General features: G+C 35.0%; 1 protein-coding gene and 1 long non-coding RNA gene across 2 annotated transcripts in view; one reads left to right on the top strand and one right to left on the bottom strand.

Annotated features, from left to right (window-relative positions):
* The window catches only part of DSG1 (desmoglein 1), a 31,843-nt gene that overhangs the window by 9,922 nt on the left and 4,126 nt on the right, over window positions 1-17,795 (top strand). Inside the window, exons 4-14 of the mRNA XM_025886802.2 lie at window positions 1,206-1,361; window positions 2,976-3,120; window positions 5,688-5,854; window positions 7,575-7,709; window positions 8,018-8,203; window positions 10,437-10,696; window positions 11,743-11,882; window positions 13,503-13,634; window positions 13,692-13,826; window positions 15,242-15,375; window positions 15,707-15,779. Coding sequence (XP_025742587.2) covers window positions 1,206-1,361; window positions 2,976-3,120; window positions 5,688-5,854; window positions 7,575-7,709; window positions 8,018-8,203; window positions 10,437-10,696; window positions 11,743-11,882; window positions 13,503-13,634; window positions 13,692-13,826; window positions 15,242-15,375; window positions 15,707-15,779 — 1,663 coding nt within the window. The remainder of the gene's footprint in view (window positions 1-1,205; window positions 1,362-2,975; window positions 3,121-5,687; window positions 5,855-7,574; window positions 7,710-8,017; window positions 8,204-10,436; window positions 10,697-11,742; window positions 11,883-13,502; window positions 13,635-13,691; window positions 13,827-15,241; window positions 15,376-15,706; window positions 15,780-17,795) is intronic.
* LOC141373745 (uncharacterized) overlaps window positions 5,779-17,795 on the bottom strand; it is a 147,157-nt gene continuing 135,140 nt past the window's right edge. Inside the window, exon 3 of the long non-coding RNA XR_012380063.1 lies at window positions 5,779-5,919. This is a non-coding gene — a long non-coding RNA (uncharacterized lncRNA). The remainder of the gene's footprint in view (window positions 5,920-17,795) is intronic.

The following is a 17,795-nucleotide window of genomic DNA, read 5'->3' as shown; positions in this document are numbered from 1 at the left end:
CTCTCGCTGTCTCTCTCTCTCTGTCAAATAAATAAAATCTTAAAAAAAAAAACCCAGAATGGATGGTGTTAAATATCGAAAGAACCTGTCTCTTAAATATTTTATGAATATAACTCACTGAGAAGTTATGATACAAAACAGAACTATAGTCAGATTATGAAAACTGAAGCCATGAAAAGGATAAATTAAGAAATTTAGGCACTGGGGTAAACAGTTAAACATTGATGCACCTCATAGGTAAAATAAATACACATGATCATAATTTACCCCTAATTCTAGGTAGAAAAATATAGTGATTTAAATAATGAATTTAACAGCACACTCAGAGGGACTATTTTAATCTGTATTCTTTCTTCCTTGACCTACTAGAATTGAATTCCTACTTTTGGCTTTTTTTAATAAGAATTCACAATGTACCCTGTTTCATACTCTTTTCCTTTCATTTCCCTTTGTCTTCCTTTGTACAAACACACACACATATGCTCACAAGTACATCCCCACACACAGAGATATATATACATACATAGACACATACGCAAATACACACACACATTCAGACAGATATAGAGAGACTCCCCAGTTAGATTCGCTTAGAGTCATACAATATTTCATTTCAAAGAAAGAATCCCAGCTTCTATAAACCACTTATTTGGGGTAATTTCCTTACTTTTCTGATAATACATCCTCCCCATTTTCAGAATTAAGAGCTTCTACACAGAGTCAGATGACTCTTGCCAACTACATAAATCTACTTAAAATTTTCTTCTAAAACTTTACATTTTTAAAAATTTTTGGATCGGGAGATCAAAGTTATATAATGACAACACTGGTAAACTCCTTAAGAGGGCAAGGAGTTCCTTACTCTAGCACCAGGGCTAGTACAGAGCAGGAAAATAATATGATCAATTGTAAATGTTGAATGAATGAATAAATGAATTAATGAATGATGACTGCCTAGTCTTGGATTTATTAAAATGATATTTTTTTCTTATTTGGTAGAAATAGAAATTGAATTTCTTTTATTACATTGCTAGTTATTATGGAAAATGCTAGAGTTGTAACTAGAAAAATAACTATTTCCAGCATTTCCCAAAAGATAACAGGTACTTACATTTGACAGTTCTCGAGAAAGGTAGCTGTTGTTAATCACACCTAACACTTTTTATTCGCTCTCCGTAATATTTTCACCTGCGCTCTCTCTGCAGATTCACTCAGATTGTGCTGTAAACCAGCAAGTTACATACCGCATCTCTGGAGTAGGAATTGATCAGCCACCTTATGGAATCTTCATCATTAATCAAAAAACTGGTGAAATTAATATCACATCCATAGTTGATCGAGAGGTCACCCCGTTTTTCATTGTAAGTAGGCTCCACGTCAATATATATGTTCAAGCTTACATTATTTTTGGAATACCTTAAGTTCAGATCATATTTGATTTGATTTCAGAAATCCCAAAATTATTTTTGGTTGTCTCAATTCATGAGCATCTCATGACCCAACAGAAACGAAGAGATTAGGAGAAATGCGTTGCTGAAATGCCTTAGCAAAAACATTAGCCTCAGTCTGTCCCTGGTGGCAAGCTGGAATGTCTGTTTGGAAGGGCAAGGGCCTAACTCTTACTTCTTTTTCTTTAATTCACCTGAGAATATTGGTTCTCTTTAGCTCTCAAGTGACGATTTCTGAGCCACTAAGAGAGCCTCTTCTGAGTAAACATATTTTATTATAAATCTACATTGCTCCAGCTCACCTGAGCTCAGAATGTGCTTTGGAAATAGTCTAATCCATCCTTAACTGAATCATACCTCAATACTTGACAGCGACCATGATAAAACTTCAAACCTCATTTCCACTTTAAGCAGCTGACATGATGACCAACTTCGTTAAAAAGTTTGAGGCCTTCCATCACACACTCCCACAATTCTCTCTCCCCTGGTTCAGAAATGTTCTGCTGTAAATCCAAAAACAGAATTAATTTTCTGCTTTTTCCCACAGCTTACCCTCAAGAGGTATCCATTGTTCCATAATCACCCGTTTCTTCAAGAACCTTATTCTATCAACTTTGTTTTATCATCTGTTTTCTGCTTGCTCCTTGCCTGCTTCCATTTCCATTTATCATCATGGTCAACACTTGTTAATACTTAAAATACAAAGGAAATACAGAAAACCTTCCTTGATCTTGTAGGCTCTTCAGTTAAAACCCCATCCATCCATATCCCCAAACATGTTCAAATAGGAATGGATGCTTGTGCTTTCAGTCATACTGCCTAAGCTACTTTAATTCCTTAGTCTTCTATTCCCAATCTATATTCCTGCCTTACCTCTGACAATGTTTAACAGCAAACTCTTGAGGTCAGCATGCCAACCTTTAGCTTTCTTGAAGCACAACGCATTTTTATATGAATATACTACACAGGTAAAACAGCATACATTATATACATTATACTTATATACACTTCATATATAAATAATAATAATAATAACAATAATAATATGAACACCCACATAGTCATCACCTACCTTATGAATACTAGCTTCCTTTGAAGCCCCCATGTGACTCTCCTTTATCCCATCCTCAAAGTCAATAGCCCCTACCCATAATTTCAAACAATGCATTTTCATTACTCTGCTTCTTTCCTCACATAAATCCCTTTGCTTGGAACATCTTGCCAAATACCAGTTACACTTGCTGAAATTCTCTTTCAAGATCTTTCTCAATCATTACATCCTCCTGTGATGTCATACTATTTTTATTCTTTTAAATAACTTATCATGTTACTTTTTTTCAAATGGTATTTTGAGTTTGTGTTTGCCTCCCCTTATTGATTATAAGTACTGCTGCTACATACATTCTAGTAGGAAATAATATGTCTTACTTTTTTTGGTTACCCACAGTGCCTAGCATAGTGTCCAAACAAAGTAAGAACTTAATAAATATCTGGGCACCAAATAATTATTCTTATCTTCTCTCCTAGATCTATTGCAGGGCTCTGAATTCACTGGGTCAAGATTTAGAGAGGCCTCTTGAGCTCAGAGTCAGGGTTTTGGATATAAATGACAACCCTCCAGTATTTTCTATGTCTACTTTTGTAGGACAAATAGAAGAAAATTCTAATGCAAGTAAGTAATCCATCTTATTAAGTAAACAAGAATATACTGACTTCCAGATCATTCTTAGCCAAACAATGAGAGGCCAAACTAAGAAGGTACTACTTCAACATGAATGTAAGAGATTAAGTATAGAAAAGCATCCAGGACAGAAAGGCATGAAGAGTCTCCATACCGGCTTTCCCTTCAACTGTGGCGACAGCTCTAATCTGGCGTACCCACGGAGAAACTCCAAAGAAATGAGAAAGGTTTTCCCATGTAACTCACACACCAGCTCTTTTTTAGATTCCTAAGGAGAAATCCCAGAATACTTTGTACAGTGGTGGCAGGAGTACTGGGAGGAGATTTAGCCTCCCAGCCAGGCTGCTCTGAAGGACAATCTCATCCACTTCTGTTTATACTGACTTTTTTTTTTATTATTCATTTCAGAGAGAGAGAGAAAGGGTGCAAGAGCGAGAGTGGCAGTGGGGGGGGAGGCAAAGAGAGAATTTTCAAGCAGACTCCCTACTGAGCATGGAACCCTTCATGTGGCTCTATCCCATGACCCATGAGATCATGACCTGAGCCAAAATAAAGAGCCAGACCCCCAACCAACTGAGCCACCCAGGCACCCCCCCACCCTTTTTTTAAACCTATTTTAAAGTCATTAGTAGAAATCACTTCCAGGTGATCTATTTTGTGACCATAATCTTCAAGAGCTTCTGTTGACAATAAATGAACACTAAACAAGCATTGTTTTCCCTTTTTATATATGATGAAATAAATACAGGCCTTGCTTGCTTTCTACTCAAGTTACCAATTTTAGGTATTTGGAATGTACTGTAAGCTTAATACTGTTTGGCCCACCATGCATATTGAAAGCTGATTGTCTCAAGTGGAGTTAGTTGAGAGGTACCAGAAAACCTAGAAACTAGATAGAGTATTTACCTATAAGAGTTTTGGCAACCTAAAGGTAAAATGTCCTCCTTGTGGATTACTGTAAATGGCAACATTTCAACTGCCAAATATTCAGTCACTTGAGAAAATTAACTGCCTAGCACACCAGTGAAGATTGTCCTAAATATATTAAAAATAGCAGAGACGATATCCCATTTGAATTCAAAACTTCAGCTTACCATAGTTACTTTTAACCTTTGAGTGGTATAATTTCTTATAAATTCCAAAAATCCTCACATTTTACTTTTATTCATTAAAATACTATACCTATATTTTGAATACGTATCCGTTCTTTTTTTTTTAAAGATTTTATTTATTTATTTGAGAGAGAGAATGAGATAGCGAGAGCATGAGGGGGGAAGGGTCAGAGGGAGAAGCAGACTCCCCACTGAGCAGGGAGCCCGATGCAGGACTCCAGGATCATGACCTGAGCCGAAGGCAGTAGCTTAACCAACTGAGCCACCCAGGCGCCCGAATAGGTATCCATTCTAAAATATCATTTTAAAAATGTTTGTTGTAAAAATTCACACAATATGGAAGGTAAAAATGGAATAGAAATCCATTCTTTGTTTTCCCTAGTACCATTCTTAAGAGGCAAACACCATCATTAGTTACTTAGATACATACGTTTATGATTATGTAAACATGCTTTTGGAAACAAATGGGAAGATATTTTATATACAAATCCATAATGTAAATTTTTATTTAAATATATTTTTAACATTTTTCTATATTAGGAAATGAAGATGTCTCCATTCCTTTTAATAGCTGCATTGGATTTTACTATATGAATGTACCATAATTAAATGCTTACTGAAAATATTTTTAAAAGAATGCTGAAATGAATTACACAAACACACACAGAGACTGAGAGAGAAAATGAGAGGGAGAAAGGAGTACTCTGCTGTATTTGTTTACAAACAGGACAACTGTGCTTGAAACAGACTTAAGTGTAGAGATTTCTAGTCTATGAACGCTGGCAGTTTTTCCTTCTTCAGTGTCCTTCATTGAAACAGCTTATAAGATTCACAGAAAAGATAAGGGATAAGACAAAGTATGTAGTTAAACAAGCACCTTTTTCAACCTAATAGTTACCTAGCACTTCACTAGGGACCATGCAAAACAGAACAATAATACACATTTATTGAGTATACATCAGTCAATCAGGACTTTATGATTTTCTCTCATTAAACTGGTCAAGTCTCTCATGAACTCAGTGAGAACAGTACTATTATCATCCCCATTTACAGATGTGAAAACTGAAGCCAAAATTATAGAGCTAGAAAGTTCTATAGTTGGGAAAGAGTTGGTCTGGCTTTAATATCATTTTATTTCACCACGGCAGCCTTAAAAAAAAAAAAGAATTATACTAGAATAAGAAAAGGAAAGGCAGAGTTAAAACATTTCTTTATTTTCTAACTATCAGTAATGTGTAAAGTTCCTGATAAAATGTGGTATTTCTGTCAAGACAAAGGAATAGAAAGGAGCTAAGCTAATGATATGTTGAAGAAGTAGAAAGGAGAAATGGTAGCGCATACATTATATGGACCAACCAACCCTAATACCTTGTTAGAAAAGCAATATACTATACTATAACGAAAATTCAAACTGTCCACTTACAACCAATTTTCCTTGATTTCTAGATACGCTGGTGATGAGACTCAATGCTACTGATGCAGATGAACCAAATAATTTGAACTCAAAAATAGCCTTCAAGATCATAAGACAGGAACCTTCTGATTCACCAATGTTTATTATCAACAGAAACACTGGAGAAATTCGAACAATGAATAATTTTCTAGACAGAGAGGTAATTTTCTTTTTCTTTGAATGGTTTGTTAGTTTCAAAGGAAGTGATTCTAAAAGCAAGAGTACCTAAGAAAGAAAGAAAAAGAAAACAATATGTTATAATTATATAACCTTTTCACATAATGGTAATGACATAAGAAATATCTTCAGAATGAAATAAATAGGGATTCCTCAAATACATTTTAAACTGTCATTTTTCATTCAATCCTACTTAATATTTGCCTTACTTTAAGAAAACTATATTCTGAAAGTACACAAGAATATACATAAAGCAGAAGCAGAAGCTCCTTTTAAAAAAAAAGTGTGATCTATATTGAAATAGATTTAAGAAACAATTGCTGTTATGTCCCCCATCTTGGCAAGTCATAATGCATGAACATGGTAGAAACTCCAAGAATTCTTACAGGCTAAGAAACTTGTTTCTCTTTCTTTAACCCAGAATACCCTAAGCTCATCTGACAACAGAACTCTTCTTTTTCCTTCCTATATCTCACTTACTGACAGTCCCCTGATTACTCTGGGAAATGCATCACAGAATCAAAATGATGGATAGCAACTGAGTAACATCTAGACCAATCTTTTCATTTACAAATAAGAAAATAATTAGTGATTATTAGCAAGTTAGAATCAGCATGGTTTCTATTAATAACATATGGTCCCATTATTTAATATAAAAGTATCAACTTTTTCATTTTAAAAATATTGATAGGATTTACCTGATCTATGTGTATTTTAGGGATATAAATGAAGAAGTTTTACTTTTGAATTTGTACTTAATTAAATTTTATTTTAATTACTACAGTTACTTTGAAAAGACAATTCCCCTGTTAATGACTCCTAGGCTTAAAATAAGTCAGATTATTTTCACTCTTTAATGATCCAAATCCTATCAGTTCCTACGTTACCTATACCTCCTTTTGCACTTGTTTGAAAATAACCATCAGAAGAAATTGACTATTAACTTTTTCTCACTCAAACTTCCTTAAAAAGCCCATTGAGAGTCCTTTAATGTCAAAAGAGGTTTAGTGGTGAAGAGCTCTAAAAATTAAAGGAAGTAAAGTCACTAGCAAGCCACCAAAGCAGATATTTTTAACCTGGAGTTCATGGAGCAACCTCAAGATGTCTCTAAGTATGAATCCTCTAAAATTATATCCACCATTTTGAATGAGGATGTGTGCATTCATGTGTCTGGGAAAGGCTTCATTGCTTTTGCCAACTTCTAAAAATTTAAGCACCATTGAGTAGAATCAAGGAGATAGATTATCAGTAACTCCACTGCTTCAGCCCACTACCCCCACCTCCCAGAAATGTAAACCATTCATTATCTCTTTATTTTTCTTGCACATTCCATGGCTGATTATTTACGGTATGGAATTTTCATGTCATAAATACTTGGTACACCTTAATCTCTCTCCTCCTAAGCATTTTGGTCCACTTTACCCTTTATAAACTTTTTCAACCCCTGGACATATAATCAGGCATGAGGCCTTTAAATGTGTTCTTTCTTTTAAATGATGCTGGATAAACATTGCTGGAAATAGACGTGGCAACTGCCATATTGATTCAGGTGAGATCTGTGGATTTTCAATATTCTGTGTTACCCATATCTTGATCATAGATTTAAGTAAATGTTGAGCCAACATTTTAAAAGAACTTTGCAATAGACAGAATAAGGACTGTCTGGATCAACTGTGATATTTTTTTGTAATGTGTGCTTTTAGCAATATAGCCAGTATTCCCTTGCTGTGAGAGGCTCAGACCGAGATGGTGGAGCAGATGGTATGTCAGCAGAGTGTGAGTGCAACATTAAAATCCTTGACGTTAATGATAACATCCCATACATGGAAATGTCTTCCGTAAGTATTTGTCCTTGAAATTAATAACTTCAATTCATTACACTCTAAAATTTGTTTAAACAATTCTATTTACAGAGGTTCATGCTATCTTTAGTCACATACAACCCAAATGTAGACACGTACTGTGTCTTGTGTTTGTTTATATAATATGTAGGAAATATATATGTATTTGGACAATGAAACATGAGCCTATAAACACAGATCTCATTTCTAAATAATCAATGACTATCAACATTCTTTGTAAGTCCAGGATAGTTCTTCTCTCACTCACACAGTTAGTGTTAAGATTTGTTTGCTTCTCGTTTCAGTATTCCGTTAGTATTGAAGAAAATGCTCTACACTCAGATTTGCTCCAGATTAGAGTAATTGATTTGGATGAAGAGTACTCAGCTAACTGGATGGCAGTAATTTTCTTTATCTCCGGAAATGAGGGAGGTTGGTTTGACATAGAAATGAATGAAAGGACCAATGTGGGAATTTTAAAGGTTATTAAGGTATGGTATAATTGTCCTGAATATTTTGTTTTCTCGGTCTCTTTCAAAATGTTAACAATTCACAAAATTGAGGGGGTGAAAGAATAAAAATTACTATGTTTTAAAATGATATATGATTATAGAGTTTTTAAATAGTTTTTCTGCTTATTATCACTTTATGAAAACAGGCATTAAACTTGAAACTCTCTTCTATTAATACACTACTCCTTCACAGATCATATAAATTAAGAGCATTAAGAGCACTGAAAATGAACCTTATTTTATGCTTAAGGTTTTGTTTTAGATGTTTGAAGAATACTTTTTAAATTTTTTTTAAAGATTTTATTTATTTATTTATTTGAGAATGAGAGAGAGAGCATAAGATGGGGGAGCGGCAGAGGGAGATGCAGACTCTCTGCTGAGCAGGACTCGATCCCTGGACTCCAGGATCATGACCTGAGCTGAAGGCCGTCATTTAACCCACTGAGCCACCCAGGCGCCCCTGAAGAATATTTTTCAAGCAGATTAAAAAATGTGTCTTTGCCGACATTGTACATTAATTATTATGCACTGAGAATATTTCTCATGTAAATTAAAAGTTGTTTAGTCCTCTGGTGTGTTTTTATAAAATTAAAATTAAATTACTGTAATTATAGGATTATCACATTCCCATCTCCCTCTGGCTGCTGACCAGGACTTATTATGAACATAAATATACTAGAGATTTGGTCCAAATCAAAAGAATTCTCCTATATCTCCCCTATATTAATGATCCACCTCATGTACCAAAGGTAGAATTTCCTCTAAGATTTGAGGAGAAAAAAAAAAAATGTGACTCTTAGGGAGCTAATAGTGAAGGTTTCAGCCTGTGCTATAAGACTTGTGGATTCTTTATGGTAAAATATAGTCCTTTTTTTAACTATTTCCTTCCTTCAGAATAGTCTTGGGAAATAGACTTCTAAGGAATTCTGTTCCCAGTAGAATTTGTGATCATTTATCTCAGTTATTCAGAAAGTGTCCCCATGCCTATAGCTTGCATTTACTGAGGCAGAATGCAGATGTTTCATTTATTCCTCACAGCATCCCTGCAAATTAGGTTATATGCCTATACTGTAGATTAATACATTGAAGTTGAGAGAGAGTACATAATCCGTTCAAGTTCTGATAGCTAGTAAGTGGTACAACTGATGTTCAAATGTAGGTTTCTCTAGCTATTAAGTTCATATAGTCATCACTATCCTATCTATGATTCCATGCTGGGGAAACAGTCCTAATCTATTTCACCCCAAACTACTATATTACTTTATTTATTTTATTTTTTTTTTACTATGATATTACTTTAAAAAATTAGTCTATTTATCCTCAGTATCTCTATCGGTAAAATGGGAGTAATGTTGATTTTTTTCCCAAGCATGACATCATATATTAATTCCTTTGTTATGTGTGTGTCTGTGTGATGTATGTGTATACGTGACTTTATAGCCATTCTTGGAATTACAAATAAAGCCAACATTGGAGCCAAGATTGAAGATTTTACTAAGTGGAGAGTTTGATGTGTGAATCGAGAGTCATCTAAATTACTCTCTCATGTGAAAATTTAGAAAAATATATTTGGAACTTATGGGCAAAATGCATAATTGTTTGTGAATTTCATAAGTAGTAGATAGTGACACCAACTTTCATAATGAAAATGGCTACTTGAAATAACTTTTTTCCAGAATATGTTGAAGAAAATAAGGATTTTTATTATTTTTATACAACTATTACTGGGCTTATTGAAAGAAGTCACATTTACAGAAGTAAAATTTCTACTAAATAGTTCTTTATGGGTAAAACCTGTCAAATGATTGAACCTACTATATATTCGGCCCATACTTTGTAATAAATAGAGCTACTTTGTGAGAAAAATGGAATGACAGAAGTTAACAAACTGTGTTTGCACTACAAAATGTATGGATTTGAACATCTATATTAAGTTTTTTAATTTGTTTAATGGATAATTAAAACTCATGTCATATTTTCAACTTTTTTGACTAAGGATTTAGGGCAGTTGGATTTTTTTTTCTTACTATATTTTCATGCATTTATATTGCGTTAAAGATAAATAAAGAATAGAGAGTGTATTTGTATGTATTTAAATTAAATTAAAGAAAGAGATGTAAGAGTTTTCTTGCTTATTATCAAAGGATTTGTCTTTTTTCCAGAATGGTTGTTTTTTTTTTAGAGTAAGACTATTTCACTCTGTATTTTCTAGCCCCTAGATTATGAAGATATGAAGAATCTGCAACTTAGTCTCAGTGTCAGAAATCAAGCTGAATTTCACCATTCAATTATGTCTCAATATAAACTGACAGCAACCGCAATCACTGTGACGGTGTTAAATGTAATTGAAGGTTCGGTGTTCCGTCCAGGTTCAAAGACATATGTAGTAACTAGTAACATGGGACAGAATTATAAAGTGGGAGACTTTATAGCTACTGACTTGGACACAGGTGAAGCTTCAACAACTGTTAGGTAAGACTGTCATTTTCCAAATAATTTTTACCATATACAGAACTAAAGTATATATGTTCTTTTTAGAAATTTTAAGTATCTGAATTAAAATATTTTTCATATTTTTGAAACTATCATTCAATCATAAAAAATACTAACTACTTAATTGTTATTTAATTTGGAGCTTTGACCTTAAGAAAACATAAAACAGTTGTGCAAAAAGTAAAATGCAAAAAACGTGAAGATGTAAAATGTGGAAAATACTAGATCTTGAAAGTTTGACATTTCTGTATTTATGTATTTTATTGGCCAATTAGCTGATTACCACATATCATGGTTATTCCCCTAAAAGATTTTATGGACTGATTTTCCCATTGCAAATGTGCCCAGACTGAAATCAAATAGAATTAGTTAGCTCATTTCAGTTACTCTCTTCACTTTACTCAGCATTTAATATTGATAAACTCTCTTGTACTCCACAGATGTGAGTTCACGGAGGGCAGACCATCCCACTCTCCACCCCACCCCGCTCCTCTCGAAGTTCTAGTCTTTTGAGTTTAACAAATATGTAAATGAGAAGGAAATTCAAAAGAAGTCCTATAAAGTCATCGTATATATGGGGAGGGAGAGTGAAAATAGGGAGCGAATGTAGCCCCAAGCTAATGGAGAAGTAACTTCGTTGATAAGAGAACAGTTCAGAATTAGAAGCAGCCCAGGAGGTCCCAGGATCTGGGTCTTCCAGGAGAGTTCTGATGCTACCAAAACCAAATGAAAATGAGACTGCACGATTCAAAGATTATTCTGACATCCAAGTGGGCATAAAAGATCATTCCATCCGAAATGGCTGCCAGCAATTCATTTTTCTTAAATTTAAACCTTTTCTATTTCTGAATGTCCTCAAACAGAAGGCACCTGCCCTGAAAAAAAATAAGGTCCCTAGTAATTGACAATGATATCCAGAGGTTATAACCACTGACTTGAAACATGTGTTTTATAATCAAAATTTCTCTGTCTTTCTGTCTCTTTTAGAAAGCTAACATTAATTCATACTGTTTCTTCAAATACAGATATGTAATGGGAAAAAATCCAGCTAACCTACTCAATGTTGACTCAAAAACAGGCATAATTACTTTGAGAAATAGAGTTACCATGGAACAATACAACATGCTTAGGGGAAAATACCAAGGAACAATTTTATCTATAGATGGTAAGAAATCAATTTAACTTTTTCCCTGTCTAAAGGAAATTATATATACACTCGGAAATTAAAGTTTTTATTTGTTGTATTTTGAGATAACCCTTTCCCAACAACAACAAAAAAAACATAGAATCAAATTTTAAATAATATGAGAGACAGTATAACTCAGTGACCAAGTCCATGAGCTCTGGAGCAAGACTGGATTGGTATCTTGTACCATCACTTAGTAGCTACGGGATTTTAGAGAAATCATTTAACCCATTTATTCCTCAGCCTTTTCTTCTGTAAAATGAGACACTAACATTAGGGATTTAGAGATATTAAAGAAGTTATTACATGTAAAGCACTTAGAAGAGTGCTGGTATTCCATGTTAGTTCTTATTAATGTCAATAAATGAAATTTTTTAATAATATTCTTAAGTTACTTTCAAATAATTAGTCCAGAAGCGAAGTTAACTTAACTTTACATAATTTTTAGGAAGTTGATGTACAACTTTGTGTGAACAATTTGGAAGTAGCATGCTTATATTACTTTTCTAAACCAACAAAATTAAAATTAGGCTGGCCACCAAAGGGATGGGGAAATGGGGAGATGTTGGTCAAAAATACAAACTTCCAGTCACAAGACAATTAAGTTCTGGGGATCTAATGCAGAGCCTTGCCTTGTGATTATTAATGAAAGTGCTGTTGCTATATACTTAAAAGTCCCTAAGATAGTGGATCTTAAATTTTCTCATCACAAAAAAGAAATAGTAGTCATGTGAGGTGATGGAGATGTTAGCTAACACTATGGTGGAAATCTTACTGCAATATATAAGTATATCAAAATGACACACTGTGTTTATACAATGTTATATGTCATTTATAGTATCTCAATAAAATTGGAAGGGGAAGAGAGCAGGAAAAAAGTTTATCATGGAATTTTTAAAAATTGCTTCAGACACAACTACATATAAATAATTGTAAGTGGGCTACAGAAAAGGGTAATGTTCCATCAGCATCATTCCTACACTGTAGTAAGAATTATAATCACCAATGTCCAGCCAGAGTCTCAGAGTTATGACACATTTCTAACCTAATAGCTGCATAGTGGATGCTAGACTTTGGAAATCTTATCTCCAAAGGAGAAAAAAAAAAAAAATCACACCTTGAACTTTCAGTATTGTGGGTTTTCTGCACTGAGCAGTTCCTAATCAGAGATTATCATATAGTCAAATCCTATGGGAAGGAGATAGTGTAGATGTGATGAAGGAATCCCTGTCAAGGTAATTTAAGAGAGAATAAAGCAACTACTGCATATAAAATACAAATACAAGTAACTTCCATTCATTTAAATAGTATGTGGAATATGACTGACTTATTTATCTAAGGTGAATGACAGCACACACATGAGATGGCATTTACTGTTAATGCTTCTCAACATACGGGACGGTCTCAGGAGCACTAATCTTCATCATGGTTTGATTTAAAAACTGAGTCACAAACAAGGGATGATTTGGGAAGTTACTGAATTGATGAAAATAAAGACATTGAAATAAGTTACTGATGCAAAAAAAGTGGCTTTGAATTTTTCGATGAGTATTACATTGAATGCATTAACTATTTCTTCCCTTTTGAATCTTGTTGCAGATAATCTTCAAAGAACTTGTACTGGAACAATTAATATTGATCTTCAGGGTTCTGGCTGGGTTGACAAAGAAAAAGTTACTGATGATGACACCGGTCCTGGAAGCAGTGGGACTGTTAACGGAGGCAGTGAGAGTACTAGTGGAACTAGCACTGAAATGATGAACGGAGGTGATACCAGTGCTAACACAGGTGACAAAACTTCCACTGATTATGCCGTTGGGACCTCGATAACAGACCCCTATCAAGCATCAAGTCTCTCAGATAATGTCCATTTTGGTCCTGCCGGCATTGGACTGCTCATCATGGGATTTTTGGTCCTAGGACGTAAGTACTTTTAACAATTCTATTCATATGTGTCCCTCTTCCCCCGAAACTATGGGGAGAAGATAAGCTTTCTGATCCTTTGATAAAATGTACTTTACCAAATCTTATTTTGTGTACTTATCAAGAAATGCCTGTTTGCTGTTGGGTCTATAAGATGAAAAAAATCAAACTGCTTGACCCCTTATAGTGCATTGGAGGATAAAAACTTCTTTGCATTCAATTTCAGTGCCATGGAAAGTGCCATAACAGGTTGGTTCGGATTGTTATTTGAGTGAAAAAGACAATCAGAGATGATCCAAACAATCAGAAACGGCTACATAGAGAAAGCAAACTTGCAGAATGTAACATAAAATACATGAGAAGAGATCATTCTCTAATTTCACTTTTTTAGCCATATTAATTATTAACCAACATTTTAAGACTTCAGAATTAAGTATTTTATAAAAGTAACTTAATTACCCAGGTGTTGATTATCTATACTGCAAGTAATATATGACTTTAACTTTGATCTTGTTCTTTATATTGTTGATTGCCTTTGGGTAGCGTAGTTAATAAAGATTTAAAAATTATATATTTGGGGTCAAATACCTCTAGATTCAAAGCTTTCTCTGAGCCTAGCAAACCTTCAAGAAAGCAAAATACACAGGATTCTTTTCCTCCTTTCTTTCCTTTTCCCCTCTCTTACCATCCCTCCCTTATGACTATCCTTACTATGTTCCTTCCTCTCTACCTCGCTTCTTGTTTCTTTCCTTCCTTCGTCATATTTTCTACTTACACATCCTTTCCTTCATCCGTCCGTTCATTCCAAATCATTTGCCAAGTTTATATTATATAAAAGGCTCTGTGCTAGAAACGTATTTAGGTGAATAAGAAAACCCAACTGATTAACAGAAAGACATTGTTAGGCAGTGTAATGTTCTCTATTTGTGCGGGAGTAATTTCAAGAAGAAAAATCCATGTAGAGGAAAACAAGAGAGGGAATAATCACCTGAAGCATGAGTAAGATTTTACTGCTGAAATTAAAAAGGCAGGCATGTGTGTAAGGAAAAAAGTAAAGGCATGGAGGAGTGAACACAAAGACTCATATTGCCTGTCCTCTGCAGCTCTCCTTTTTGTCTCCTTTAATGTTTTCCAGAGAAATGACAGTGAAAAGACTCATCTGTTTTAATGGTATAATACTATTTACCAATTGAATACCATATAACAAATTAAAATGGATTGCAGTCTAGTATACTGAAGCTCACATTGATTTTGGTATCTGGCCATTGTTCAGTTTGTTTTCTGAAACTTTCCTAAGAATTTTGAAGTCAAATGCAATGATATTAGGGTTTCAAATTTAATCATAAAAGAGCAAGTTGTTTTATTTTAATGTGGTTCCACCATTAATTCCAATATTCCTATCCTTTCACCAACAGTGGTCCCATTTCTGTTGATGTGCTGTGACTGTGGAGGTGCCCCAGGCGGGGGAGCTGGCTTTGAGCCTGTCCCCGAATGTTCAGATGGAGCAATTCACTCTTGGGCAGTGGAAGGCCCACAGCCGCCTCCCGGAGTAAGTGCTAACTTGTAAGAAATGGCCTTTGGTAGGCCCCGAAACTCAGCCTCATGCACATGAATCAAGATGCTGGCAATCACTCACAGTCTGCTATTCTTCGTTCTGGGATAGCCCATGGGGAAAATGAAGAGAAAGCAAAGGTGCATCCAAATAAGATGGAAGTAACCAGGAAAGGCTTTCTAAAATGAAGTGTGGGCTTTAAATGGATTTCAGAAGTTTTGTAAATAGTATTCTTTTAGAATCTGAGTCTATTTTGAGAACAAACCCACTGTATAAGGATAGACAGAAAAGAGCCACTACAAATGGGGACATGTCTCTTATCTTTTAGGATGTGACCACTGTCTGTGTACCACCCCTACCACCGGATAATGCAAATCTAATTGAATGCATTGACACCTCAGGTAAGAAGGTTCTGTTTCGTCTTTTTAATTTTAACAGCTCAAATGACTAGGAAGGAATTCTGCTCTATCTCTGCATACCTTACTATTTCTCAATTATCTTATCTTTAAAATTGTTTCTATCATTCATTTTTAAATGACTAATTTGCAAATCAAATGGTAAGGGAAAAACCTCCAGGAATTACTATTCTTATATATTGAATTTTTAAAATCTTCCTCAATCATCAGAGAGTACTTAGGAGATGACTCTGTTAGGACCTCTATAAATAGGAGAGAAGAACCACAAGTCAATTCTGGTCCAGGTTTTCTGTCTAATAGAGCAAACATTATTTACCCAAAAAAATACAGTTGACCCTTGAACAGGACAAGTGTTAGGGATGCTGATTCCCGTCAATCAAAAACACAAGTATTAGGGGCGCCTGGGTGGCTCAGTCGGTTAAGCATCTGCCTTCAGCTCAGGTCATGATCCCAGGGTCCTGGGATCAAACCCTGCATCGGACTCCCTGCTCTGCGGGAAGTCTGCTTCTCCCTCTCCCACTCCCCCTGCTTGTGTTCCCTCTCTCGCTGTGTCTCTCCCTGTCAAATAAATAAAAATCTAAAAAAAACCTACAAGTATTAACTGTTGACTCCCCTGAAACTTAACTACTACTTAACTACCAGACACCTTACTGTTAACATAAACAGTCAGTTAACACACAGTTTGTATGTTACACATACATATTATATACTATGTTATTACAATAAAGTAAGTTGGAGAAAAGAAATTGTTATTAAGAAAATCATAAGGAAGAGAAAAACATTTCTATTACTGAACTGTATCCATAAAAAAAAAAAAAATCTGCATTCAAACCCAGTCTGACTTTAGCTGCTATCATGACAAAAAAAATAAATTGCATCTATTCTCAGCATGAGCATAAAGTTGACCTGAAAAGATTTGTCCCATTTCTCAAATTGGAAGTAAGTGGATGAAACACTACCAGAATCTTTCCAAGTTCTTGGCTGAGGCCGTGTGCCAGGGGTAGAGTTTCTCCTTGCACAGGGTTAACCAAGACTCTAACGACAATATGCCTTAAAACAGGGGTCCAGACCAGTTCACAGGCAGAAACAAGGGAACAATTCGAATTTCACAAGGAGAGAGCTACTATGCTAATAAAAAAATTTCTTTTAAACTTTTCAGATCTTTGAAATCAGTTGCCTTTTCTCAGAGTAAAAAAGTTAGTGATTTTCTTCTTTCTCTCTCAGGCTTTTTCAAACTTGTCATTACTTTCTTACTTTGAACTCTTTAAAATAGGAGAGATGTAGGAATGCTTGTAGGACTACACCTTACTTAAAGCACTAGACACACTGGCTTCTAAACCTGTTTCTCTTCCGGATGTTTCCATTTGTGTTAATGACATCAACATCCTCTCACCTCAAAAGCAGCAGTCCCAGTTGACTCTTCTATCTCCCTATTCTTGACACCTAATCCGTTCTCAAGACTTGTCAAATCATCAAATCCGTCAGGATTTACTTATGCATTTATCCCCTCATTACATCTACCGGCCTTTACACAAATCTGGAACAAAGCACGAGCACCAGCAGAGTCCTAAAAGGATAGAGGGAAAAACACACTGTCCCTAAAAATCAAGATTTTTAAAATATTAAAGCCTTGGGGCACCTATCCCACTGTCAACACTTTTCCTATTCATGGTTCTTGCATAGTCTGAGCCATCATTTGGTCTAACTTGCCTCGAATATGGTAAGAGATTTCTAATCACCCATCACATCCAAGTGAAAACCCAAGAGTCTCTGTGCAAATCTTTTCCCCTCACCACAGCCATGGCTTCTCCTCCGAAAGCCAGTGGTTCTCGGGTCTTCTTCTGGATGTCCTATGCTTCTGTGCCTTGTGTTGGGGGGTATTCTTATACTATTTAACTTTGAGAATTTGAGTATTTCCCCCCAAACTCCCTCAATTTGAAATCAAACTCACTAAAGCATAGGTTTTTTATAACCCCTATGCAGGCCCCCCTTCCAGCATGA

Source organism: Callorhinus ursinus, unplaced genomic scaffold (assembly GCF_003265705.2).
Source record: "Callorhinus ursinus isolate GAN/ISIS: 27379988/994484 unplaced genomic scaffold, GSC_fseal_2.0 scaffold11, whole genome shotgun sequence".
Lineage (NCBI taxonomy): Eukaryota > Metazoa > Chordata > Mammalia > Carnivora > Otariidae > Callorhinus > Callorhinus ursinus.
This window is presented reverse-complemented; position numbering and strand designations above follow the sequence as displayed.